This window comes from Clupea harengus, chromosome 4, assembly GCF_900700415.2.
Source record: "Clupea harengus chromosome 4, Ch_v2.0.2, whole genome shotgun sequence".
NCBI classification, from domain to species: domain Eukaryota; kingdom Metazoa; phylum Chordata; class Actinopteri; order Clupeiformes; family Clupeidae; genus Clupea; species Clupea harengus.
This window is the reverse complement of record NC_045155.1, coordinates 21,894,954-21,922,810: the sequence shown is the minus strand read 5'-3', so window position 1 is coordinate 21,922,810 and position 27,857 is coordinate 21,894,954. Positions and strand designations below refer to the sequence as shown.

At 38.8% G+C, this 27,857-nt stretch overlaps 1 protein-coding gene across 1 annotated transcript; it reads right to left on the bottom strand.

Annotated features, from left to right (window-relative positions):
- Positions 1–1,504: 1,504 nt before the first annotated feature.
- On the bottom strand, positions 1,505–27,381 carry mmp23ba (matrix metallopeptidase 23ba). Its single transcript, XM_012820759.2, has 8 exons — positions 26,977–27,381; positions 21,854–21,993; positions 21,569–21,708; positions 18,747–18,914; positions 18,343–18,507; positions 16,386–16,496; positions 6,205–6,331; positions 1,505–2,251 (listed from the first exon to the last, which is right to left on the bottom strand). The coding sequence occupies exons 1-8, from the start codon at positions 27,103–27,105 to the stop codon at positions 2,077–2,079; spliced, it is 1,155 nt and encodes a 384-aa protein (XP_012676213.1). The 5' UTR covers positions 27,106–27,381; the 3' UTR covers positions 1,505–2,076.
- Between the last annotated feature and the right edge of the window lie 476 nt (positions 27,382–27,857).

Here is a 27,857-nt window from a genome sequence, read left to right as displayed (position 1 = left end):
TAAGAAAGGAAGAAGAAAAGAAAGAAGAGTAAAAGAAGGAAAGAAGTGAAGAAAGGAAAGAAGAGTGGAAGAAGGAAATAATAAAAGAAAGAAGAGTGAAAGAAGGAAAGAAGAAAGGAAAGAAGAGTGAAATAAGGAAAGAAGAGTGGAAGAAGGAAAGAAGAGTGGAAGAAGGAAAGAAGAAAAGAAAGAAGAGTGAAAGAAGGAAAGAAGAGTGAAAGAAGGAAATAAGAAAGGAAAAAGAAGAGTGAAATAAGGAAAGAAGAAAAGAAAGTAGAGTGAACGAAGGAAAGAAGAAAGAAAAGAAGAGTGAAAGAAGGAAAGAAGAGTGGAAGAAGGAAAGAAGAAAGGAAAGTAGAGTGGAAGAAGGAAAGAAGAAAAGAAGAGTGGAAGTAGGAAAGAAGCAAGGAAAGAAGAGTGGAAGAAGGAAATAAGAGTGGAAGAAAGAAAGAAGAAAGGAAAGAAGAGTGAACAAGAGTGGCTATGGATAAAGAGATAGAGAGTGAAGAGGGAAAATATTGAAAGAAGGAGAGAAAAATGGAGTGAAGCAGAGAGATGGAGTGTGAGAGAAAGTAGACTGAGAGGGATAGAGAGAAAGATGGAGAGAAAGATGGAGAGAAAAAAAGTAGAGAATGGAAGGTGTCTCTTAATGTTCCTAGTTACAGTTGAATTGAGAGGCACAGAGAGAAGAGGTTCCTTGGAATTGGCACAGGTGTCAGTGAAGCACAGGTGCAAGCCAGTTTAATAACCCTATTATGATGTCATAATGGCCCAATGTAAGTCAATGGGAAAATTTGTATTAGTTTTTCTTTAATATTTTAAAAAGTATAAAGTTTAGAAAAATGAAAAATACATAGCATAAGTGTCCTTCACAAGACCTATGCGACAGAGTTCGAATTAAGTTTCTACGTTAAGTGGTTCAAGCTGAATTAAGCGCAGAAGTCGGTACAAAGAATAAGAAGAAGAAGTATAAGAAACGAAGGAATAACAATACAGGGAATTTCATGCACTGTAATTAAATTATTCTGGGAATATGAACATATGTTCATCAATTGTCACATATACGCTGAATTGTTGAATCTCAACTAATAACTATCCAAATAAAGTGTTACCCTACTTGGATTATGTAATGCTTCATAGTACCATTGGGAATATTGATTCATCGACCATTTGAATTTGACATTCAACCACAAACCCCATTCACTTTTAGGCTACTACATCACAAACCCCATTCACTTAGGATACTACATCACAAACCCCATTCACTTAGGCTACGACATCACAAACCCCATTCACTTAGGATACTACATCACAAACCCCATTCACTTAGGATACTACATCACAAACCCCATTCACTTAGGCTACGACATCACAAACCCCATTCACTTAGGATACTACATTAAATTTAAGGATTCCAACTTTGGTGCCCTTCCAGGATCAAGTTTATGCAATATCTGAGGCTAATGATTCCCAATTAACAGATTGTGATTCTCAAACACTGCAATGATGACGGTATATTCTTTATTTCTGGAAAAAAAACGTGTCTATTATATTGATATTTCTGAGGATCCAACTTCATTCATTAAGTGGCATTCTTGGACATTATATGGTCTGGGTCTCATACTTCTGGTCTCCAGATGGTTTTGCGGCGAATCAGCTGAACCTATGCTAGTTTTAAATAGCAATCTTGTTCAACACACAGCAGCATTTTAAACTCAAAATGTCCGGTTCAAGTAGTACAGTTTTAAAGCGCAGCTGAGATAGCCAATTGCCCCACTGTATTTTTGGAATAGGTATGTGTCAATACAGGTTTGATCCAAAATATCATAAACTCATATAAATGTGACCTCATAAATTAATGGCAAAGAATTACTGTAAAGTTGAGAAGCAAAACAATCATAGAAAGTGGACACAAAAACTATATCTATTCATTCATCATTCAGTTGCAATTGAACTACTGAAAAGACTCCCTGGAACCTGGGCTTTTTTCTGTTAATTTATTTATAAATGTCTGGTGAATCATACACATTCCCAGTTGTGATTGGTGTTTTCTATAAGCAACAAATGAAGTGCCCTTCAGAAGCGCACACGCACTCTCCATGAATAGTTGGTTAGTACTTTGTTCTTCTTCCGCACGATACATGTGTATGTGCCTTCGTTGATTGCGTTAGCAACTATGCTGATATGGCCATCCTGAAGGGTGATGTAACCAGGGTGGGAGAACTCCAGCAGCTCCCCGTCCTTATACCAGCTGCAGAGACCAAATACACAATCATGATATGTTACCTTTATGCATAGTCATGAGGGCATATAAACACTACCATTCTCCCACTGCAACATTAAATTGATCAGATTTATAGTCTAGAAGTAGTTGATGTTGTGATTTATTACTGGAGCTGAAAACAGTTGATTTTTGAACAGGCACAAAGGCCACATTTTGTGCAACCATTACTCCTGTGGCACATTGTGTTAGCTAATCCTAATTTGTTATATTAAAAGTATGTTTGTTAATCGATTAAAACATTTAATTTCAATTAATCACGATATATATATAAATATAATGCCTTAATGCAAATCTATGCATCTATTATGGAAATCAATTGACGACCAAAAACAATGACAAAGATTGTCAGAAACCTTCACAGGTCCAACAGACCTATAATATCCTATAATATAATATAAAGATCATACAAATATGCTATAGCATGATTTGCTAAGGTAACAAGACTGAACTTGCCATTCAGAGTGCTTTGACATCCCTTGTCCATTGCTAGTTGACATACGTATGTATTCATTTGTGGCATATTTCAAGTTTGGGTGGGAGGAGACAAGGGACTTTGAGGAAATTTTATTAAAGTGTTCAACCACTTCATCACCATTTGTTGGTTTCCAAAAGATATCTACACATATTTTCTTAATCAGCATGTCTACAATTAAAAATAAATACAAATCCTAAATGTACTGCTTGCAAAAGCCCCTATCCATTAATACTTGGCAAAGAGTCCGTTTGCTGCTATAACAGCATTATGTCTTTTGAAGTGGGGAAGTGCTAGGTCTGCACATTGTTTGAGCAAGTTTTGCACAGTAATATTTCCCCATTCCACTTGGTAGAATGTATATGGATATTCTAGGTTAGTGGAATGGCACTTCTGGATTGTAGTGCCACATATTCTCAGTAGGATTTTGATCAGGGGTTTGACTGAGTGACTAAAGACACAAAATGATTCAAATTCTTTAGTGAGGAAAACAAAATAACAACAACAACAAAGTGTTTAGACGTTCACCACTGGATCCAGAAGAAGTGTTTAGATGTTACCCACTGGATCCAGAAGAAGTGTTTAGACGTTCACCACTGGATCCAGAAGAAGTGTTTAGACGTTCACCACTGGATCCAGAAGAAGTGTTTAGATGTTACCCACTGGATCCAGAAAAAGTGTTTAGATGTTCCCCACTGGATCCAGAAAAAGTGTTTAGATGTTCATCACTGGATCCAGAAGAAGTGTTTAGATGTTCACCACTGGATCCAGAAAAAGTGTTTAGATGTTCCCCACTGTATCCAGAGGAAGTGTTTAGATGTTTACCACTGGATCCAGAAGAAGTGTTTAGATGTTCCCCACTGGATCCAGAGGAAGTGTTTAGATGTTTACCACTGGATCCAGAAGAAGAAAGTGGATGTTGCATCACACATCCTAGACGCTTTGTAGAAAAGGCTGTCCCCCAAAACTAAGCATCCAAGGAAGACATGAACTGGTGAAGGGGACCTCCAGAGTCCAGCCATCTCTCTGGACAATCTACAAAGTTCAGAGGTTGGAGTGCAGAGTGCAGGTGCAACAGCTTTCCATGAAACTGGCTTCCATAGGAGGGTAGTAAGAAGCCATTGTTTTAAAACGTCCACATTGAAGCATGTATGGAGGTGCATGCTTCAGATATGAGAGAAGGTTTTTTTCCAAATAGAACGTTTTGGTTAATCCTCAAAGTGTTCCATGTGGCGTAAATCTAATATTGTTCATGTCTCAAAACAATTCAATTCAATGGCCCTCATTCTCGAACATTTTCTGAAGTTTCTTCTGAAATGTTTCTTACGGGCTTCGGAAAAACAACGTAAGCAAAAGACATCCGCCAAATTCATGCACGCTTGAAAGTGTGGTCCTACGCAGCAGAAGTTTTCTGGGCTGTGCTCCCCCGGAAGAGTTTTCTTAAATTGAAAGCGCGTTCTCGTGCTCCTGAATTTGCATACATACACGCCCTGCCAGCTCCTTATAAGGGCACGCAACCGTAGTGACGTGTGCAGTCGGAATCGACCGAATCTACACGAAAGCAACTCGTAAACGAGTCATGTCAAAGCGCCTAGCGATCACCGTCGAGTTAACGCAGATCTAACTTCAACTATATATGTCTATGACTTGAACGGTGCAGAGATGGACTGTTGCAGGATGTAGATGTGTCCATTCTATTCCACTATAGCTATATCAACGTGATTGAGTTTAGTGCTTATTTATTTATTCACTTACATTTGCAGTGTTCGTGTACATTACATTAAGTCATTTAGCAGACACTTTTGTCCAAAGCGACGTACAAGGGATAGAACAGTCAAGCTACGAGCAATAGAGACCTAGTGTAACAATAAATACTACTTTACATAAGAAATAGAAAAACGAAATAGGAAATTTCGGGTCTTTGGGTCTTCAAAAGCTTCTTAAAGGTAGAGAGGGACGCGCCTGCTCTGGTAGTGCTAGGCAGTTCGTTCCACCAACGTGGAACTACTTGAAAATTCTGGATTGCCGTACTTGCACAGACGGCAGTGCCAAACGACGCTCACTAGACGAGCGCAGCATTCCGGTGTAGTCCTTTTATTTATTTTATGACATCACGGTGCCTCGTAGAATCATGACTTTAGGCCTACATGTGAAACGTAATTGTTAATGATACTTTAATCCGAGGATCTGTAGAGTTGATGTGAACGCAATCACCAACGATTTCTCACAAATTCATTAACACGGAGAGTTTTCTTAAATGCAATTCCTCAAAAAACCACAAGATGGCCCATGGGGCATTTGAGAAAACTCTGGCCGAGTTACGACTGCTATTTCGAGTTCGGAAAGTCTTCTGAAGTTCAGAGCAAATCCCAGATGAGAAAACTTTCATGAATGCCAAATGTTGTCCTAAATCCAATTCAGAAGAAATTCCTCTTAAATTCCTCTTAAATTCTTCTTAACTGCGTTCGAGAATGAGGCCCAATGTTATTTCTATAGCACCAATGCAACCAAACGCAAATATCAATATGCTATTATTATATCCTTCAGTGGCATTCTTTCATTGTATGGTCGGGGGATTGTATGGTTCCGGTTTCCAGACAGTTTAGCAGTGTATCATTCTTTTACACAATAATCATGTTCATGCACAGGTGCATGTTAAACCCCTGAAAAGTCCAGTTTAATGGTACAGTTCTAAAGCTACACTAACCAAATATCCATTTTAATGGCCGAAATATACTTCTACGACTGCGTAACTGGAGGGAGGGACGGAGGGCTTCGACGGACTCGTGAACACTTATGGTTCTCCGACGGTCCAAAACTCTGTAGATGGTCGTATTTGTACATAAAAGACTTTTTTTGGCTTCGATTTTTTTAAAGTTACCGAGAAACAGACACTGTACAATGTAAAACCCTGTTATTGTAACTGAAAATACGTCTGATGGGATTTGCGAGGTTTCTGAGAAAGCTATCTAATGTTAGCATGCTACTACCCACAAGGTAAACAGCGATGTATTGACGGATTGACGGAGACGGATAGTTACAAAACTTGGGAGGTGCACGTCAGGCCACGGAGAGGTGCTCAGAGAGGGTTTACAACGACGGAGAGGGCTCTCCGTGTCTGCGTAAATAGACGACCATAAATTGGGCTTAAAGCTACGCTAACCAAATGTCCAGTTTAATGGTACAGTTCTAAAGCTAAGCTAACCAAATGCTGACTGACAGTTAATTATTGAATTTTAGTTAATTATATATTTTATTCTTAATTTTAGTAGACAAATAACAATTTGCATTTTGAAATACGTTAGAGCATAACTGTTCACAATGAAAATGCTGTTTGAAAAAAATATGTGTATCATTTGTAAACGTGAAAAAAAAAATTTCAAGGCACTGTCCATACACATATGTCTAATTACTCTCTCCAGTATTTCAAACAAGGAGTTCTACTTACAACACTTTGCCCCTTTTTGCTGCGATTTTCTTTCCACAGCGGAAGGTGAGAGTCTTTCCCTCCGCAACAAGCTTCTGTTTGGTTCTGGCAGGGAGGGGAGTGGGGGCAGGGGTGGGGATTGGAAACTCTGTACAGAGAGATCAAATAAAATAAAATCATATAAACCTTTCCCATCATTAGTCTCTTCACTCAAAACAGTTCCCTTCTTTCAACACAGGCCTACCTAAGATGATCACAACGAGGAATGTTAAGATGAATGAAAACAGCACAAGAGGCCCTCAAGAGGCCACACAATTCAAAGAGAATTCAAACCTAAAATATTTTATGCTATTAAAAGCATATTATGCACAATTCAGTATATGATTTTCAGTGTTGTGCACGTTCACACCTCTCATGAACTAGTTCAAAGTTCAGTTCATACAAGTAAACATGAATCGTTCACGTTCATAGTTCACCATTTAAATTCTGAACTAGTTCATAGTTCAGTTCATTTTCATTTATTTTTTTTAATTATTGCTAATTTTTGAGGAGGACATAATTTGCACAGAAAGGTGAGATTTTTACTGTCGGAAACTTTATCAGACAGTGTGTAAAAATCCCGCACATAATAATAAGGTGGATCGGATGTACTCGCTGAGTCTGCGTCTCTGTTTTCGCTTTCACTTGCCATTTTTATATTGAGACCGAGAGCTGTTGCCTTGGAATACGTTGCTTGTTTGGTACACATGTGTGTGCGATGATTCATGGTTAATGTAGGGCGAAGTCAAGTTAGTTGGTTTAGGTAGGCTATCGCAGAAATTATACGGGTACTGTTACAGAGGGGGATCAGGAAATGTGTAATCACTGAGGGTCATCCGATTAGAATGGAAAAGAATGGAGACTCTGATAATCAGTTTGATTCTTCACTCTTTGTATTGCATTAACAACAATGAATGGGATACATTGTAGGTGGGTTTATGTTTGTATGTGTGTGTGAGTGTGTGTGTGTGTGTGAAAGTAAAGTACAAACAGAAAATATACATTAATACACAGCCCTGTAGTACCATTTAAATAATGAATTATACAGGAAACTAAAGGTAATAATTTAACCTCTTCAGCAATGACATGCTACTGGCTTAATCTCAGATCAACAAGGGCATGTACACTAAATGAAAGACCGCTCAAAAGTTAGCATAGGTAAACCCTGTAACACTCGTATTTGTACATTAGCAGCTTATGCTAAGCGAGTTCACGAACAGTGCATCATGCTAGATCAATTAAGTTACAGTGCTCGTAACAATTATGAGAAAGCTAAACTATAACAAACACATAATGACAAGGTACAGGTACACAGTCAAACTCACATATACATGGACGCACACAACTTCAACAAAGTGCAACGTTAAATTATGTGAAAATATGCCCGAAGTTAACTGCTACTCCATCTAAATATGCCGTGTAGCGATATCAATACATTGCACCGTGAGAAGTGGAGTCACATGACCAACGCAATTACCAAATATGGTAATTTACCCTAAACATGGTCTGTCTGGGCAATTTAACAAATAATTACTATGGCCTTTTTAACAGGTACTGAGCAACGACATGGTACAAGCATTCGATTTAGACAGCGTCTTTCCTCAGTAGAAGGAAAACATTCCGTAATGTTTTAGCTAGACCTCAGTGGCGCTTGACCTCAGATAATATGAACGTGTTCACCGTTCAAATTCATTATTTGTCATGAAGTTGCGTTCAGTTCATCGTTCTCATAAAAATGAACGTGTTCAATGAACGCGTTCTTTTGAACGCGTTCATGCACAACACTGATGATTTTGATGTCATATGAGAAATGGTTGTTGACAGAAGTTAGTTATGGTTCCCTACAGGTCCCCGACTTTGACATTGAATGCTGCCTTGTTCTTGCTGTCTCTCCATTATCTTCATTAAATTACTCCCAGGATTAGTTTTGAGCAACTTTGCTAAATGGACTGCCTACCATGGTCAGACACACATCATTTGGGTTTCTATCCAACTGACATATTTAAATATATCCATGAAAATTTGGCAAAAGATATTGTGAATCAGTGCTCGTTTAGTTTAAATATTAATGTTATTATGTTAGCTAGCTAGCGGAACGTGGGGAATGGAATGTTGATCTAGAACAGAGGTCTTCAACCGGGGGTCCGCGACCCCCAGGGGGTCCGTGGAGGTACTGCAGGGGGTCCGCCAAATGATTTCATCTGAAGCATTTTTTCCCTCTTCCAAAAATTAAAAACGTCCAAGACTACATAAACATAAACAGAATGTAAAAATTGCTTTCTATTCCTTAAAAATAATACATAGGCTACCCATGAGTCTTCACGCGATAATTTGATCATAATGGCAACATATGCACTTTTAGCTACATTTAGCTATCTGGTGCCAAAAGACGTTACCTGCAATAACCATACAATTTGAAATACTTGATCGTTTTGTAATTTCTCGGAACAAAAGCTCCTCGTCAGACATCACTGATGGCGGTTCAGATGATCTACCTTCAGAGGATGCCAACACCCCTTCCATGAACAGCGAAAAGCGCAAACGGGAAAAGACACGTAAATATTCAGAGAATTATCTGAAGTTTGCCTTCACCTACAAAGAGACCGATGGTGAAGAATTAGCAGTGTGCGTGGTTTGCTCTTCCGTGCTATCAAACGAACCTATGAAACCATCAAAGCTGCAACGACACTCAAAGACAACCCGTGCTCACTTGAAAGAAAAAAAAAAACATTTAATATTTCCCGTTTAAAATCTTGAGGGCCAGCAGACCTTGATGAGACAATCAGCCAAAGTGTGCGAGCTAGCTTTAAAAGCCTCTTACCAAGTTGCATTATGTGTCGCTCAGACCAAACAGCCATGTGGAAAGTTTAATATTGGCAACAGCTAGTGATATGTGCAAAACAATGTTTGGGAAGGATGAGTACGTAAAAAAACTGAAAAGCATCCCAATGCCCGCCCTATGAATTGGCAGCTGATGGGAGGGCACTACTAGTCGCAAAACTCCCGAAGGCAGATTATTTTGCACTACAATTAGATGAATCCACCGATGTGTCAAACGACGCTCAGCTTTTAGCTTTTTTGTGATTTGTCGACCAAAATGAGATGCAGGAGGAATTTCTATTCTGTAAGCAGCTGCCTGGAGGTAAAAAGATTTTCAAAGTGATCAACAATTTTTTCCGTGAACATGATATACCCTGGCCAAAATGTGTCGCGATGTGCACAGACGGTGCAAGAGCCATGTATGACGCACTGCATGCTTCATAGGGAGAATGTTGTTGCGAAAGACATGAATGATGAATTCTCAAAAGATGTCAATAATAAACAGAATAAATTTAAACGAGTTGTGTGTCACAGATGATTTGTAATTCTGTTCAAACATGTGTAGGGGAGTGTTTGTGTGTGACTGACACTTAGTTCCAAATAAATTATATGAATATCAGGCCCAAATTTGGGGCGGCGGGGGTGGGGGTCCCTGCTCAGTGTCTCTCTCAGCCAAGGGGTCCTTGGGCTGAAAAAGGTTGAAGACCCCTGATCTAGAACGTGTTCATATGTAGCCATGAGTAGCCTAATGGGCTCTATGCACGCCAGACTGTTACGTCACGTCCGTCTTTCGAAAAGCTAAATAATACGGCTCATCAATCATGATTCGATATAGCCTATACATTATGTAACGTTACTTTGTTGAAGTACTCTGCTGTAATCTGTGCTTGCAAGTCTCACTGACAGTTACTAGGAAGTAAACCGGAAGACTCTGAGCCGTATTATTTGGCTTTTCGAAAGACGGACATGACGTAACAGTCTGGCGTGGATAGAGCCCATCCGGGTACTTTCAGTGCCCTGAATTCTGCAGGTTCTGTCAGTGTGAACGCCCTAGTTCACACAAGTGCTCGGTTTGAGACATAGCCGTACTCTTATGCTATTAGCACTAGCTACCAACAGGCATAGCTTGCTAATTGCCGTCGGTAACTTCAAGTCACACATTCAAACATGAGCTATCTATAACTAAATGGTTCTACATCCCCTACACCCTAAACGTTTTAGAAATGTACAGCCAGTAAAATTACACCCTTCCCTTCCATGCTCCTGAAGCAACCTGTTGATTGGCTGGAATAGTGTATGGCTCAGTCCGAGTCACTTTACTTTGCTGAATGTGATAAAAGGTGTATTGGATTGGAATCATGGCCTGCACCTTTAGTAGTTTCTATGTCATATTTGTATTTTTATCTGAAATCACTGTCAAATAATCAAAAAGTAGTCAAAGAATGTGTTGGATTTGCCATAGTGTTGGTTGTATGGTAGTTGAGGGAAGATCTTCAGTAATGGCACTGGTGTATCTTGAGGTGTCTGTGGGCTTGTCTCTAATATTGTGGGTATGGAGTACGGCTGAGCTTTCTAGAGGTGTTGTGGGCCTAACTGTACAAAACACAGATGAAGGAGGGTGTCCAACTGACAACCCCAGTTAAGTCCTCACAAATACATTGAGAGGTTTAGCTGCTGTGAAAGATTCCCAAGCAATAGCCCAACAAATGTAATATCTATTTGAAGATGTGTAACTGAAATAGTCTGTTTTTATAGCTTTTTCAATAAACAGTAAAAGGGTTTTATTTTCTGTTCTCCTACATTTCTCACCATGACATTAGAGAAGGATGGACCAATACTTTTGGCAGTGGTGAAGGGCCACAGTGGTAAAGGGTTGCCTCTAGCCCAGGCTTGAACAGGGCCTTGGCTGAAGTGAAAACATTCAAATTTGTCACTGATTTTTATTGGCTATATTAATTTGGATGTGATGTGTTCAAACTCTCATCTTACATGACAATATAATTACAAAAAAATATATATATATTCTGATTTAGATAATTTTGGTACATTGATTATCTCTAATAACAGGAGAGCTAAATTAATACAGTTTAACAGAAATCAACTGGAGTAGCACTTAACATCTTGGTGGGTAGTATCCACCCTACTGTGGAGATTTATGCAGGGATTGATACACATGCAATACTTGCATCACAGTACCATCAAAAATCATAGTAACCCACAAATTACTTATTGTTTAAGTTGTTTCTAAACAACTATCCACCATTGATTGTGGTAACAAGTCAGAAACAAAATGGCAGTATCTTGTAGTTAATATGCGAATACTTTTTAAATGTAGTAAGATTTTTAATGTAGTAATAAAATGGTAGTTCTTTACTTTACAGACTGGTAATAAGTGGATACAATTATTAGTTTCCAAGTTGTTTGTAAACAATAATCCACCATTTACTGTGGTAATAAATCTGTAACAAAATGGTCCAAAATCAAACAAATGTTGAATCTTGAATCGTTTATTATGATTGAAACATGGTAAGAGCTTGACAAAATAAATACAAATATGAGGCCTGTGTTCAATTCTGCAGACTTAATACAAAAACAAAACTACAAAGCGCAGACTTAATACAAAAACAAACTACAAAGTGGTTTGTATTAAAGGCCTGTCATGAGCTGGAAATGAGCTGGAAGAAAGCCAATTATTACAAGACTAAGTACCTATGGTCCATCAGTTGTGGTATACATTGGTATACCCTGTGTTTCTACATAACAATGTTACTTGTTTTTAAAAGGAGAAGAGATCCAAATATATTTTTACATAATATTATATGTGCCTATGCATAACAGCAGCAAATGATCAAAGGTAGTGCTTAGGTAACATCATAAGGTGCGCGCTAATAACATAAACAATGAACATTGTAACTGAACATTACATCACAACACAAATATGTTAATGTATGGCATACTCTATATTGTTAAACTTTCCTTACCTTTCTGTGGGGATATATGCAGGGCTTGACATTAACACTGGCCAACCCGCGAAATGCTATTAAATAAATAAATAAATACTATTCTGATTCTGATTCTGATTCTGATGCAGGCAGAATTTGGCGGTGACGGGTAACTTCAATGCAATACTACATGATACTACGACCAGGATTCTGTGATTTCAATGTCTTGTGGCAAGCAAAGCAGCACAGCAACCAGAGAACCTGAGCTGAGCAGCACTGCACTATGGCGTCCACAGCTGGTGACAGCTGCATGGCATCCCTTGGATCCGTAAAGGCACAGGGTGGCTTAGTAAAACAGTGGTCCCACTGTTGCAGCCCATTAACGTGTCCTAGCTATGGACTGTATTAGGAGCTGATCTGATAGGACCACTTCCTACTTTTGCAAAGGGCAGGAAGTACATTATTATGACCAACCTGTTCACCAAATTGCTTATTGCAAAACCTCTGTACAACATGATGGGTCCTGAGATATCAATTGTTGGCACGATTATAGCCTTTGGGCTTACAGAAAGTAATTCCAATGATCTTTAAAAGGGGATCTTTTCCACAGTTGGCATGCACACTTGCATCACGTGGGCTTACCATTAGCAAACAAATGGGAAAGATGGGCGGACTAATCAGAGTAAAGAACAGACTTGTGAAAAATTGAACGAACAGTGTCACACAATTGCATGCAAGTTCTTGGAGACACTTTCAGGTACCCATACTGAGGAGGAGTGGACTGAAGTGGGAGGCATGTCCTGATCTGTTTTGCATGGGCTGTGGTTCCCTGGTTGGTGTGCTACTTTGTTTCCCAGGCGTGGGCTACAGACAGTCCCTGTATATTGCTAAGATTCCCAGGGGGCCCTCTCCTAAGGTTAACCTAAGGGGGAGAAAAGACACACCAGCATTTCCATGAAATGGACAACAATTGGCTCTTTCCCAAAAACTGTTCTTTAAATTCAGCAACCTTACAAATAACATCGATCAACATTTCTAAAACAAAATGGAAGTATTTTGGCCACTTTATTCAAATTAAAATGTACTTTCCAATTGGCAATTCATTTGAATTTAAATTTTGACGCCAAAAGAGTGTGGTGACGTGTAAATGTAAAAGACTACAAAAAACAAATGTAGAAATTAAATTTTGAATCCAAGTAATGGAAATTGCATTGACGATTGCAATGGCATTTGCAAAATGCATTTTCATATAGCATGACCAAATTGCATATTGAATTGCCAACTCCAAAATGTATTTTCTTATTGCATAACCAATTTGCACATTTAACTGCCAATTGCATTTTCATTTGAAGAAGGAGGCCAAATAACGTCCATAAAATATTGTGTTGCATCTTTACATTTCAAGAGTTCATACAATTCTGTCACATGGAACACCAGTTCTAGCTCACCATGAACAGTTACGTTACTTTAAGCAAAAATGAAATGTTCTCATATTAGCTTTCCCAGGTCTCTTAGCAAATCTGTTAAAGAGCTGGCTTACAATATTTTCAATGGAAACTTTTTGAGTTCCATTAAGTTAGCCTTAATGAAATTAGCTCATTATTAGGCATTAGGCAAAGTGACATTCAAGTTTAACAACATTAGCGTTTATACAAGAATTAAATTACGGAAAACTAGTTTGTAATGACAGCCAAACACCAAACCAGAAACTAAGAATTCTGTGGGCAATTATAGTTAAGAAATGAATGTTGTTCGCTAGTTAACATGTGATGAAAGATGTGTAAACACCTACCTTTGTTATCAGTTGTGCCGAAGATTTTTCTCCAAAAATGGGTTTAGTTGCGTCTGAAGAACCACGCTTCAAATGGTTTGTGAGAAGTGCTTTTTATAGCCAGAAATGCTTGACACCGCTGTCAGCAGTGACTATTACTATTACATAGGTTTCTACTTTTTCCTATTATAATGTCTTAGGTTAAAGGGTGTAGGTGTAGTATTTTTGCTTGAAATGCCCATCCCTGCCACTTTTAAATGGCTAATAGAGCTCGCACCACAGCTTCTTAAACTGCAGTTAATACACAGGTGCAGTCACAGGCGGGTTTGTTTTGTAAAATGACATACAATACCCTAATGCGGTTTATATACGGTGCGATTGCGCATTTAGTGATGCTTTTCAAACCGGGAAGACTGAGGATGGGAGCGTTTGTCCCTTTATTTGTCCTTTCCATGTTAGGTCCTTTTTCATCCAATCCCAGATGAGAAACCATTCAGGAAGGCCAGAATTGTCCCGGGAACTTCGTAAGTGGAGTTAAGAAGAAATTTCTTCTGAACTTTATCTTAACTGCGTTCAGGAATGAGGTCCACTGTCCTTAGTGTAGTTGTAGTGTTGGCCTTGTCTTCAAAGGCAGCGATGTTTCCTCAATGTCCCAGCATCACTCTTCGCTCCGTTCTCTCACCACACGTAGCGGTCGGTGTCTCCACATGACAAACGGTGAAGAACAACAGCGCCATTGAATGTAGTCAGTGTTAGTTTACTGAAGTGTCCATGGATTCCAGCATAGCACCTTTTGTTAGCCTACGCAGATAACTCCATAAAATAAATTTGGGCTAGACACTTGACAACACAATATAGGCACCACAAATTTTTATTTTATGTGCACAAACGGATCAAACTACTTTGGAGTCTTTTGGACGCTAATGAGGTGCTGAGTGACGGCACACATCAAAGATCATTTCATAACTTAAGAAATAACACGTATGTTTTTTACTGTGTGCACAAATGAAGCAGACTACTTTGAGGTATTTTGGACCTTAATGGGGTGCTGGGTGACATCACATCATAAAATAAATAACCTGACGTTTCATTTCTCTAAAATGGTTTAAGCACACATTTCGTATTGTGCACAAGCGATGCTCAAATGCATAAAAATACTTTTATTCACATTCTCATCATATGGGGTGCCAACTTCACGGAGGTCTTCATAGGAAAATTCCTTCCCCATCTGGCACTTTAATCCTACAAAACTTGGCTTTGGATAAAAACATATGCTAGAGCAAATGTTAGACTACAGTTTCCAAAGAGTGTTTGGCTGTGCTGTAGGGTTAATAATGTACTATAAGGGACAAAAGATTTCACCTGGGGTCAATCTCATCAAAAGCAAATATTCCTTGGGCTAGACAACAAAAAAAATCACCACAGTTAATCTGATTTAGTTCACTGACATCTTCCTACTACTGTTCATGCCAGACCTTTGCAAAGGTCTCCTCACATACTTCCAGGCCAAGATTGAGAAAAACATGAGCTCTGTTCAGAATGTCCACTCACTCAGTAGTCCATGATATGGTACATTTTGTAGTGCTGTTCGAATTCTCAACTGCTAATAGTGCACTATGAAATCAATGCACTATAAAATAACCAGTACTTAGAATGAGCCCTTCATATCTCCATAGGGAGCGGGTCCTCTTCCAGGGAGTCCATCATGTGGAAGTAGCACAGAACGGGCCAAACATAACACTGGCTCTAGAAAGGCAACCGATGGCTAGATTATCCTACACGCTTGGAAAAGCAGGGGTAACGGAGGGGTATTATCCTACACGCTTGGAAAAGGAGGGGTAATGGAGGGGTATTATCCTACACGCTTGGAAAAGGAGGGGTAACGGAGGGGTAGTATCCTACACACTTGGAAAAGGAGGAGTAACGGAGGGGTATTCAGTTGGTTTCAATCTGTAATGTTGCTGCTAGATGTCACTAAATCTTACACAATGGACCTTTAACGTCTGCTTCCCTACAGAGTGAACTCAACTGATTGTTCTATAATGAGTGAGTGAGTGGAAGTTCCAGAACAACTCTCTCATTACAGACCCATCCCCACACCCAAGTCACCATTCAACGCTTGGATCCTTAAAAGATATAAAAGCCATTTTCTTCACATTTCTGATGACAAATAGAAACACAGTAGAATGACAGAAACCAATCGAATCAAATATTTTTGTCTCACAAATTGTGTTGACAAAATAAATTGTGCAGTTTTACACTATTGTGTTTCATGGCTAGAATGTTGTGAACGTCTACTCATTATGGACATTATGATCTCTACAATTAAACTATAAACAAATGTTCTTTTGAATAACGGCTTTACATAAGACTTAATTTCTTACTTGACAATGGAATTAGTCAGTTATAGCCAATGTACCAGCAGCAGCTTTAGTAGTAGTTTTACACAGCTGACCTCTAAGGCCCGCGACTTTCTCTGAAATCCCAGTAGTTCTGGCACATGAATGGGAATTATTGATACAAATCCAAATAACAGACCAACCAATCAAAGACAAAAAAGCTGGAATTTCTAGATTAAAGAATCAGAGGTTTAAGTAGTGTAAGGTAGAACAAGGGGCTTCATTACTTACCATAGCAAAAATCACAACTTGAGGGGCAATGTTTCTGCATGAGTTTTCTTTTACTTTCACAGTAGCCCTTCCGAGCCCAAGCAGCACATATAAACAGCCTATCCATACACCCTACAGACAGGAGCCGTGAGACAAAGGAAAAGGTGTTGGAGAAGGGAGGATATGAATTAATATCATCATAAAGATTAGTTACTTGAGATTGCCACAGATTTAAAAGCAGTTTTAATATGTTCCACCATGTCATAATAACAAATAGTAAAACTTCAACTAGCAGAAGGGCATCTCAATATTGAGCCAGTAGAGTGTCAATCTGTAAATTCCATTTAAAAAAGTTCACATGTTTTTCATGACCTCATGGTTGCTTTTATTAGGCCTATTAATGGTGCTGAAGTTTTTGCAAATATAATGTTTTACTGTTGCTCTCAAAGATAAGTGTGTACAAGTCATTTGTCTAAAATATTAACATGCAGCTATAAAACATTAGTGCTCAACACTGGATTTTATACACGTTTCGCCATCTAAATACACTGCAAATGTAACATAGTAAAACAAACACTTTTATTTTCTGTTGAACTGGTATTCTCAGCTGTTTGTTGTTTTATGTTTGTCTTTATTTTCACTTATTTTCATTTGAATGTATTTATTTGAAGTCAAAAGTATTCTGTTTCTGTTTGTTTTATTATTTGTATGTATTGCATTTTAATTTATTTTCATGTGATTATATCTACTTTACTTTATTTGCACATATCTTCTTTAAATTTTCCCAATCTGGATTTGTGGACTTCAGAGAATTTACAGACTCACGGGTTCTATGCGCTCCTTCTCCTTAGAGTCCGCAAGGGCCCAAGGCTGACCCCTCTCCTGGACTTCCTACAGACTGAGAGTCCACTGGATGTGCAGACTTCACCAGCTTTCCATGGTGCAATTACCCATAAGTCACTGTCATTATTGTTACTTTTGCTCTATATGTTGTTTTGCAACAACACAGTTTGGCAACATAATAATTATAAATGATAAACATCATCATGATAAATCCAAAGACGGCAAAATAAATGTGCTGTGGTCTTACAACAAGCACATATGAAACTGCAAAAGCCCAAGCACCTCATTAATAGAGAGAGAGGGAGCTGAAAGCCTTTGTCTCTTGGGACGTACCATTATGAAAAACAGGGTTTTGCAGGTGCCAGAGCTTTAGAATATGTTTACATATTTCAAGCATTGGAGGCGTATGTAGTGTCCTATCCACAGCAATAACTGAAATCCGGAGTCTGGCATTTCAAACAATCACAGCCCCGAACCCTTGCGGACATCTTCACCTCAGACTCAGTCAACGTCACTAGACGTAACACCACAAACCATGAGGAAACTGAGAGTCTGGAAAGCGGAGTTCAGTCAACAATACTGTCTTGCACTGTCAAGTTGCCCTCAAAATAAAAAAAACAACCATTTACTTATTCCACTTCCCATGACAGATACAGGTACATACATATTCCCAATGGACAATGTTGCAATGAGCCTGTACAAAGGGGCTTTATGAGACATGCTCTTTTAGTTAATAGAGCTGATTGAAACCGTATGCATTTAAGGCATTCAATGCATTTAAAAAACATTATTTTGTTCAACTTAAATCCACTGCAAAAAAATATTAGGAGGGCAGTTTTCAAAGACTGATGTTTTTCATGAAGATTTGGGAGGTAGCTGGAGGCTCAAAGAGAGTGGGCATGAAACGATCCTTATGCTGGAAGTCAAAACTGTTTGGTATTTCACAAACATAAGAAATAGATTACATCTATAGATGCTTAGCAAATGAACACTTGAAGCTGCATCAAACATCAGCCAGTGCATCACCATTTAAGCATATTCTGCTGTTTTTAGGTACTGTGAACAGCTCGGCCATTCCCATGGTAACATTATGTACAAAAGCTCATTATATTGTATTACAGAAGACAAAACAAACCATAGAGTCGGTGGAGGCCCCAAACCTCATCCTGTGTAATAGTCTTCCTGCCTGTCAGTGTAGCGTTCAGGTGCATCAGGGCCTTAGGATTCTGGGAATGCATGAGACCAAGGGCATGTCCAATCTCATGAGCTGCCACATGGACCAGATCTGTGAGCCACACCCCTGTGGAAGAAAACATGACATATTTGTGATGAGCGTTCACATTCTATCAAACCTAACTGGTTTACTGAGTTTCCTTTCCCAAAATAAACCCATTGGCTTTCACAATATGCTGCTCGTAACTTTGTACATGTACATCTGTACAACTTTAAATAAACACATTGTGAATAAGCATAACTGTAAATTGCAGTTAAAAGGGAAAAGTCATGTGCAGTAAGTTATGACAGCCAAGATATGCTGACCTCTTCTCCAACTGAATCGCATGTTCCCCAAGATCCAGTACTCATCATCATCAAAATGGATCTCCCCAGTTGAGGGGAAAAAAGCATGGGCCAGTTCCCCAGTGATCCCATCAAAGCAGTGGTGAAGGTATGACTGGATGCAGTCTGTGTGGTTCACTGGGTAGAAGCCTTCAAAAGACATAAAGTAAATGACATAATGACATTTTCATTTGATCTGAACAGTCAAATCTATTTCACTCATCTCTGCCATCTTTAGACAGAAGGAAAGAAAGGATTGCACATCGGAAGAGAGCAGTGGGAGACCTTGTTGCATCGATTCTCCTATGTCTAAATGCCTGAAATTTTAATTGCAGAATAAAGATCAAATGGGCATTTGTGAGAGCCCTACTGCGATACATAAAACATGGACAGCATTGCAAGATTCTGTAATATAAATGGAACTGCCTGTTAAATGTAGACTGGTCTGTAATATAACAGTAAAACTGCATGCATCTGAGTTTTCTCATCTCCAGTTTGCTTTAGGATTGGCTTCATTGACAGATCCAGGTGCACATGGTCTCTGTTCAATTATTTGGCCTTTTGTTCATGTTTATTATTGGTTGCATGTTTTCATGTATTTATTTATTTATTTAGTTTTTCACATGTGATGCGCTTTAGGGTGGAGTTCCCCCATTTTGCTGCTGAGGCTTGGGTACCTGGACTTTGTTCATATCGCATGTATGTTCACAAACGTGCACACACATGCACGCGGAACTACGGTGACTGAACAAAGTAACACACACACACACACACACACACATTCTTTCTGGCGCTCACCTTACAGTGCATACTGGAGCACACAAGTTTGCGTACTCACGCACACACACACACACGCACGCACGCACTCACGCACACACACACACACTCCCCTTTATTTCATTAGTTAGATTACCGTAAATCCTCAAATAGTGGCCGGGGCTTTTATTTACTTAGGCTGCACAGCGCACCGGCCTGTATTTGGGGCAGGCTTGTATTAGGGGCAGGTCTTTATTTCTTACCGGCTCTTCAGAATGTTCAAAAAAGTTCTGTTGATTTGAATGGGGCACCCCAACGTTAGTAGGTCTGTCATTTCTTGATATTCACCACTGCGAAAAGTTAATGACCGTTGTCATTGGCAATTCTAATTCACATCTTTCATATAATTCCGCAAGAAGTCCGGTCATTTAACGTAGCGGAATGTCGTTGTTACTTGAAGTCAGCAAGTAATGGGTTGCTACACAACACCTGGAACGTTAAAGTTCTATTAGCCTGAAGAACATCTTTTTCTTAGCGGAAATCAGAAACGGCAACAAAATCATTAAAAAGAGGTATTTTGGAGGAATGTCTTCTATCGTTTAGGCAAGTAACTGTATAATAACAAATTCGCCTTGTAGGCTGAAACATTTCTTTTTTTTATTGCAAACAGTCATGAAATTAGCCAACATGAGGAGAACATGTATTTATGAAATGCATTCAATTAAATTGTGATGTCTGCTTTGTGCTGATGGACTGATTCTGGTAGGCTACAGTAAAATATTGTAACGTGCCGGAATAGTCGCCCCAAAATGCCGTGCGGCGGGCGCATAATTTCCTCTATGTGATGCACTAGCGCTCAACGATGTTCCTTAACAATGTTCCTTATTGTTCTCATTGCATGTCGTTATTCTGTGTTGGGACTGAGTTTATACAGGTGTGTGACGGTAGCACAGTCTCTTCGTGATAACTTGTACCAGGGCATAAACCCCGTGCCATTTTGACATTGTGTTGTGTTTAGTGTTTATTAAGTAACCATAACAAATATTCCATGCATCCGTGATTTGTTACAATATGCTACCGGTATCTTTTTTTACCCCCGGCTTATATTCGGGGCCCGGCCTTTATTTGTCCGTATCGACCACGCCCCCGGCTACTATCTGAAGCCCGACCTCTAATTGAATCCCGGTCTTTATTTGAGGATTTACGGTACATATTGTGTGTTTTATTTGTGTGTGTGTTGATAATTTTGTGAATAAATGCTTTGACTGTATATGCTGGGCTATTTATTGTTGATATTCATTTATTGAATGAATGCTGCAAACCTCTTCTATTCAGAACTCCTAAGACTATCAACCTTTACTCACTATTGATGAGGTAACTTTGGTTGCAGTCATTCATTTAATTACTAATTACTGATTTCCAAATTGATAGTTTAATATATTTTATGAGACTGATATATTGAATTGATTTGTGGCTGATTTCGACCACTATGGTAGTTAGCGCAGCCAGGTGGGAATACATGACATCTGTTACTTTAACGATATGAAAGATTGAGTGTGGATGAAAATGTGTTGTCCATCCCATGTTTTTTTTACCTAATACATTCATGGAATTTGTATGTGAAAGAGGGAGGGAGGGAGGGAGGGAGACAGAGACAGACCCATTGATGCTTTACATGGCAGAGCTACTGTGTGAGTTACTAATTAACTGGCGAAAAATATGCATATGTATATGCCATATTTCTGCAGTCCTGCAGTTAATCCTTGTTAACATATATATATATATGTTAACAAGGATTAACTGCAGGACTGCAGAAATATGGTAAGCAGAACTGTGAAGCAGGAAACTCTGTCAACAATGGCATTCTTTTACATTACGGGTAAACAGGTTGGTACAAAGTATGTATATAGATGTGTCTTGAGCAGAGTAGAAATTGTGTATAACATGATATGAGAGGTATTTTGCAGTGTAACGCTCTTCCTATGCTTTATGCATTTAAAAAAATCCTTTATGTTTTCAATTCCATCATGTTTTCCTAATTTTCTCACCAATCTTGATATCAGCTTCTTCAACAGATGGTACCTCTCTGAAGGTGAAGGGTGACACATCGCTCCACATCCTGAAGGCCTTGGCTATGCCCCACCGTGTGTCACTGGCATTCATCAAATTCCTTGGGAATGATATCAATCTGCGTAAAATATGTATTCAATTCAATTCATAAAGGGGTGGAGAAAGATGAATATGATGACTGCATTTTGAAGAATACCTGTCGGAGAATGATTAGCAGATGAGCCACAGGAAATCAATCTCTCGTTATGTTCAACTTTGCTTACTTGTAGGTGAGCTTGAACTTGTCCCATTTCAGCTTCTCGGGGGTCAGGGTGTATCTCTTGATCCTATTCAGATGCAGGACATGTGCACGGGCATCTTTGCGAATCCCAATAATCAAAACACCAGAGCTATGAACTTCTTCCTTGGACAAAAATGTAAGGTCGTTACTAAACATACTAAATGTAAGGTCGTTACTAACTATACTAATTGAAACAACAAAACTAAATGTTTTCTCCTTAGTTGAAAAGGTTGTTTTATAATTGAACACCACATATATTTCGTCCTGAAGTTCTTCCCTTCAGAACAAAATGACAATCTAATGACAATGAATACAATACATTTGCAGAATGTAATAGGATTGTTGGTAAGAGATTTTAATTAAATTAATTTTCAGTTTGACTTATATAGTTGATGTAATATAGAAAGCAGTAATGAACACTATGTCAACGTGCTTTCCAGGGACCAAAGCATAAACGAATGCTGCCAAGAGGGAAGAGACATAGGATGAGACAAAAGCACTAGGGAAGATAAATGGAGTCTATATGGATGACACCATAATGCTATACATGGCTGTATTATGAACAGTCAATCACTTTGTCAAAAGACTTAAACTGAATATTCAGGTGAGGCGAAACCTCAGTTATGTTCACTGTTACCATAGAAATAGCTGTGCTGCAAATCAACCCGATAAAAAAATATATTTTATTTTACTTCAACAATGGTCTGTTCCATGTCAGATTTGAATACTGATACCCACAATGAACTTTTAATGTCTGTTTGTCCATCTAGTGTGGAGTTACGGGTTTGTCCCCAAGTTACCATTCATAAGAGCACATAAGCCTCCACCTTACCTATTCAAAGTACTCTATACCTGCAAACCGAGACCAAAAGACTAGGCCCAGGTGTGTCTACATCCCTTGAAACCCCTATAGGGCCAGCCCTGAGGTCTGGCGGATGATGGACAGGCGCATACTCCTGTGCTTACGTGACATATTTGATACCTGTAGATTGCCTACAGGAGTCACACCAGATCAACACGAAACAATAAGGTACAGTATATTAATGTATTTGGATTGCCAACAAATAGCACATTAAAAGACGAAATAAAAAGACACCAACAAGAGTCTTACCTAGCATTCGGAGAACAAACAATGGAACAGTCTAAAGAGAATACAGGTGTGTGTCATTGCCTTCAAATTCTGCTGTACTTTATTTTTAAAGGCTCTGATATGTGCGCATAGGATTGTGGGTGTTTTAAGAACGCAGAGGATGTTGGTAGACCATGGGTGGAAGGGTAGAGGATCGATATACCCGGAAGTAATTGTAGTTAATGATTGGTTAAGACTAGCCACCTGACCAGAAACAGAGAAACAATCCATACTCACGGAAGTAATATTAATTAATGATAATACCAGGACTTTATTTGTCCTTGAGTAACGATGTTGATTGTCTGACTTTTAATGTTGTGTCACTTTTAACGCTGCTCTTCAACATTAATAGTACCCAAATTACACTTGTGGTGGAGCAATGTCGGTGTATGTATTCGCTAGTAGTAAATAACGTAATCGAAACACATTATCAATGGATTTTTACCAGGGTTAGGATAAATTACAGTAGCTTACGCAAGCTTACTAGCTAGCTAGCTCCTAAACGCTGTTTGGTTAGCTTACGCTAGCACCCTCGCACACTCACAGACATGCGTACACACCCACACAGCCAGCAATGCTGGGGTGGCCCTTAAAAGGGCCATTGTGTTGCTCAGAGGACTAATTTGAGGTGGTCAGTTATGTCAGTCATGGGTACGGTGATAAATACATTAAAGCAGTGGACATTCTACACTCTGATAAATACATTTTATGAACTTGCCTTTCCTATTGCCTGATTGGTATTATTGGTCAGATGTGTTACTTTAAGGAGTACATTTTGTTAACTTATTCTAAATGATATGATACAACTTTTGTAGTATTCTTGTGTACCCATTATATTTTTATTTATATTTTATTATACACGTATCTGTTTTATTTTTTCTGTTTGTTTATTTATTTTTTTGCTTTGTTGTATTTATTGCTATTTTCTGTAATAATTCAGTAAAGCACCTTGGGCTATAATCAGAAAGGTGCTATACAAACATAAAAGTTATTATTTGAAAAATTGACTTGGACATGGCACTCCAATAGGCCATAACTTGAGTTCTAAATTACATCATGAACATTCTAAATTCTACTTTGCCATTTGCCATTGGCAACCAACCCCAAACAAAGATTAGAATTTCAACTTTGGATAAAATTTAACACATGCGAAAGCCAGTTTCTCCTTGCAAAAATATTTTTTTGGATATTAACCTGTCAAGTTCTTCAACTAATATGGAAAAGGTAAGCCAATATTATTATTATAATGGTCACCCATTCTTTTTTTTTCTTTTATGAAATTTTGAAGTATTCTCTAACTTGGTTTATTTCTCTTACAGGGCAGTGTGAACCGTTCTGTCAATGGCCGCTATGGCCTTAAGATGGAGGCAGTCCAGGCAGTCCGTGTTGCACTCGTAGGAGGGCTTTACGGATCCCAAGTGCAACATGCAAGCTGTTAAGTTTGACTTGCCTTTTTTGTTGTTGTCTTTTGTTTCTTTGTAAGGAGACAGGTAAGTGTAGTTTATTTGAAATATTAACTAGTATTGCTATGTGTATGTTATGTGTTTATCTCTTTCTTACAGCACCCATTATGATGTAGTCTATGCAGCGCTTTGGAAATATTAAGCAGTAATGACATGTGTACGTTATGTGTGTTCATCTCTTTCCCACAGCACTCTAGTCTAATTACTGTACAAGGTTTGGGCCTTTTATGTGTTGTGGTAGTGATGGAGGGTGTACAATTTCATGAAGTTTGAACCTTTACATCACAAGAAATTAGCTAGTGAAGTGCTAGGTTTTTGCTTTGAACATTGTTCACTAGGTGGCGCCACTCCAAGTGTAACGAGCTAGGGTCAGGGTAACTTGTCATAAAAATGTTATAATCTTTTAATTTACCGGTTAACAAGCTATTGAAATGTGTCAACTGCAGCACCCCCTATAGACGAAATATCTGGACATCACCCTAGTTGGTATTTTCAATGGAAAAGTACAAAATGATAACATAAAAAAACACAAAATTAATTTATAGATTTTGATGGTGACGAGCAGGGGTGTTGGCTGGACTGTTAACCATCAGGAGAGTCCTGATTCTTCTCCATCAAAACTCTGTGGAAAACAAACTTCTAAATAGACACACACTTTTCCACACACACTATTTCTTGTATTCGAGAGCTATATATTGCAAAAACAGAAAAACACTGAAATTTGCAAAAATTGGAGAAGAAAGAAGAGTTTGGATTTCGCTTAGAACGCATATTTTCTCATTGAGTCTAAGGCATTTAAATGCACAAATCTTTAACTGATTCGGATGGGCGCTGAAGTAATCTGTTGTCTTACCAACTATTAAATATTGATACAGTCATGTCTCGCACACCACTGACACTAATAACATTATTTTTTTATTTTATTTTATGTTATTAGGCAGTCAAAAACAGAGGTTCTGGATCGGGCTCAAATCTGACATCTCACATCTGGAGATGCCATAATCATGCCCTAATGCTTCCCTGGGTCTTTGTGTAGCCACTGGATTTGAAGCTGAGTGCTGGCCCCAGGCATGGTCTGCTGGTGTTAGTTTGGACACTTCACATTGTGGAGCTGTGGACTAACTTTTTAACATTTTGTTTGACTAATGACCACTGGTTTGCTGGTGGAGCCCAGTTTCCATTAGTTTAAGGATTTGGCTTTTTTTCTGAAGAGATCCGCCGTGGTAATATGGTAAAGAGCTGGTCATGTGGATCTGAACCATGACTCTGTCTTTTTTGCTGATGTTGGTTGTCCTTTTGTTTGCCCTTCTGTTTGTGTCGCCTTTTCTCCTAAGGATTGTGTTACGAGATTGCATCATCATATCACAGAGAAAATGTCTGGAATTCCAACAAAATGTTTCAGGCAGCTGAGAAAAGGGGTTACTGCGGGAGAGAGTTATTCCCTCTGGTGTGTACGTTGGGCTTTTGTAACTTTGCAGACTGTTCACATGTACAAAAAGCTATGTAATACCCTAAAATAAAGGAAGAAACGGGAAAAGCACAATAGGTCCCCTTTAACTCAGCCAAGAGTTTTGCATATTACACAGTCCAGTGCTTGCCCAGGCCTGACAGTCAGAGCTAAATTGGTGCTATATTATGGCCTGTATGTGGCTCAGTTCTGAGTACTGAATCTGGGCTTAAAAAAGGACTAGGCTGAAAAACTTGGTGTAGGCCACAAGAAACTAGTAGCTAAAATCAGGGCTAAATTGGTTGTTTATCCTCTGATGGAGTAAATATTTAGTTATGTATCTTTACACATTTCATAGGTATTCATACAAGTTAACAAGTTGGCAGATGTATGTATGTATCACCTGTAGCATTTTAAGATGTGAATAATTTTACTTCCTCTACCACTTAACTAATGACTGTAGGCATCATTATAAGAATGGGTGGGGTGATCAATCACTGAAGCCATATTTTTCTTCAGAATAAACAAAAGGGTACAATTACAGCCTACCACTCCAAAAACCTTTTTAGACCATAGCCTGCTCGTGTGCACATGCTATAACATGGATAGATTATGCCACGTGACACCAGCTACAGTACGTTTTCGAAATTTTAGTAATTAGGTTTAACGATCATTGAACGTAATGGTAGGTTGTAGGATACTGAATGATTGGGCCAACTAGTATCGACAGATGTTGTTTAGGACGTTTGACATTGAAGTCGTTTCTCAGAATTGATTTATACATCCAAAACCCTGAGTTGTTGCCAGGGTTATTCCCTCTTAAAGGGTTTGAATACGAAGGAATGCAGTCTTTATAACGGTCAGAATAAAATACAATAAGCGCTCAGGCGTAGCCTAAGATATTTATACTACAGCGCTATTCGATCGAGAGAATATAACGGGGGGAAAAACTAAAAAAAGTTAAGTGAGACACCAGGACTTATATAAGAACCGGGAGCTGCACTGCCCACTCGGACCACCGAACTACCCGAGACCGATTAGGAAGAGAACGTTACACAATAACCTACCTCAAAGTTCCATATAGGAAATGCTGTTGCTTCTTGAGGCCCGACTAAGAGGAATCCGGTCATCACCACAAAGATGAGAAGTTCGACACGATCTCCTTTTGGAAGAGTTCTTTTTGAATGGCACATCATCAATGCAATGTCACCGTACGGCAATGTCAACAAAGCAAATATGATGACCAGATATCTTCAACATTGACTTCCTATGTTTAACTGACCATTTATCAAGTCGCCGTTTTCACTGATGGGCAGTACAAAACTGGAGAGCCCCCGTAGGGAGGAGTTGTGTGTTCATAGTGGCTATTGCTCTGGCCGCGGTCATTCACGGGACAGCGGCAGTCTTCACAGACTTCTCCTCAAACTTTAAACTATATGCTACCCTAAAAAGGTTTAATTACTTCAGATGGAGGCCATAGGTCTTCAAATATTGGACTAGCCTACTGAACTAATAATTAACCACGAAGTTTTATTGTTCTGGTTAGGTTACGTTACAGACAGGAGATTTAGAAGATGTTAACACAGATTTTATTTTTTTAATGCATATGGCATCCTATGAGTCTTTCCACCACTAGAGTGCAGTAGACCTATGCTAAAAGGATCCCTGCAACAGGCCTAATTTGATCTGGTTTGTGAAATCCGAACAGTGCTACCCAATTATGGGCATCAGATTTTTTTAGTCTTATCAATAAGTTGAAGGAGCAGGAATAAGTGAATACGTAGATGTACAAAATGGAGAAAAACGTAATAATGACTTGGAAGATGTTTCATTGGGTAGAGACTATCAAAATGTGCAATGACCCTCAAAGAGGCCCCTTTTTAATAGCGGTTACGTGAATGTAAACAATGTTTTTTAAGGCTATTTGCATCAAAGTCAAATTGTGGAA